This window comes from Plectropomus leopardus, unplaced genomic scaffold (assembly GCF_008729295.1).
Source record: "Plectropomus leopardus isolate mb unplaced genomic scaffold, YSFRI_Pleo_2.0 unplaced_scaffold58242, whole genome shotgun sequence".
In the NCBI taxonomy this organism is placed as follows: Eukaryota; Metazoa; Chordata; class Actinopteri; order Perciformes; family Serranidae; genus Plectropomus; species Plectropomus leopardus.
In genome coordinates this window covers 1-549 of record NW_024664012.1, presented here as the reverse complement: position 1 = coordinate 549, position 549 = coordinate 1, and the positions used below count along the sequence as shown (strand labels likewise).

Below are 549 nucleotides of genomic sequence, written 5' to 3'. Positions count from 1 at the left end.
GTAAACATGTCCTCCTCCGCCGCCGGGCTGCTGGCGGCTCTCCTGCTGCTCCTCCCCCGCCTCCGCGGCTCCTCTCCGGGCCCGGACGTCCCCAGCATCGCCGGGTACTTCGGCACGAAGACCCGGTACGAGGAGGTGAACCGGCAGCTGCTCCGGGACCCGCTGACCGTCAACCGCTCGGTGCTCAGACCGCCGCCCACCGAGCGCTGCTCCCCGGTTCACCTCACCGCCCTCATCAGGCACGGCAGCCGGTACCCGACCGCCAAGAACATCCGCAGGATCCACAAACTGAGCGAGCTGGTCCGGAGGGAGGCCACCGGGGGGACCGGGGGGACCGGCGGCTGGCTGCAGGACATCCAGAGCCGCTGGGAAATGTGGTACACCGAGGACATGGACGGTGAGCACCGGAGGGACCGGCGGGACAGTTTAACTGCTCTAACATATTATAACATCACATATACTGTTATTATATAACATAATATAACATCACATATACTGTTATTATATAACATAATATAACATCACATATACTGTTATTATATAACATAT

General features: G+C 58.8%; 1 protein-coding gene across 1 annotated transcript; it reads left to right on the top strand.

Annotated features, from left to right (window-relative positions):
* Positions 1–6: 6 nt before the first annotated feature.
* On the top strand, positions 7–397 carry LOC121939748 (multiple inositol polyphosphate phosphatase 1-like; the record flags this gene model as incomplete). The annotated part of the gene is made up of 1 exon (XM_042482707.1): positions 7–397. A coding segment is annotated over exon 1 (391 nt), but the record flags the coding sequence as incomplete, so codon positions are not given.
* Positions 398–549: the final 152 nt, after the last annotated feature.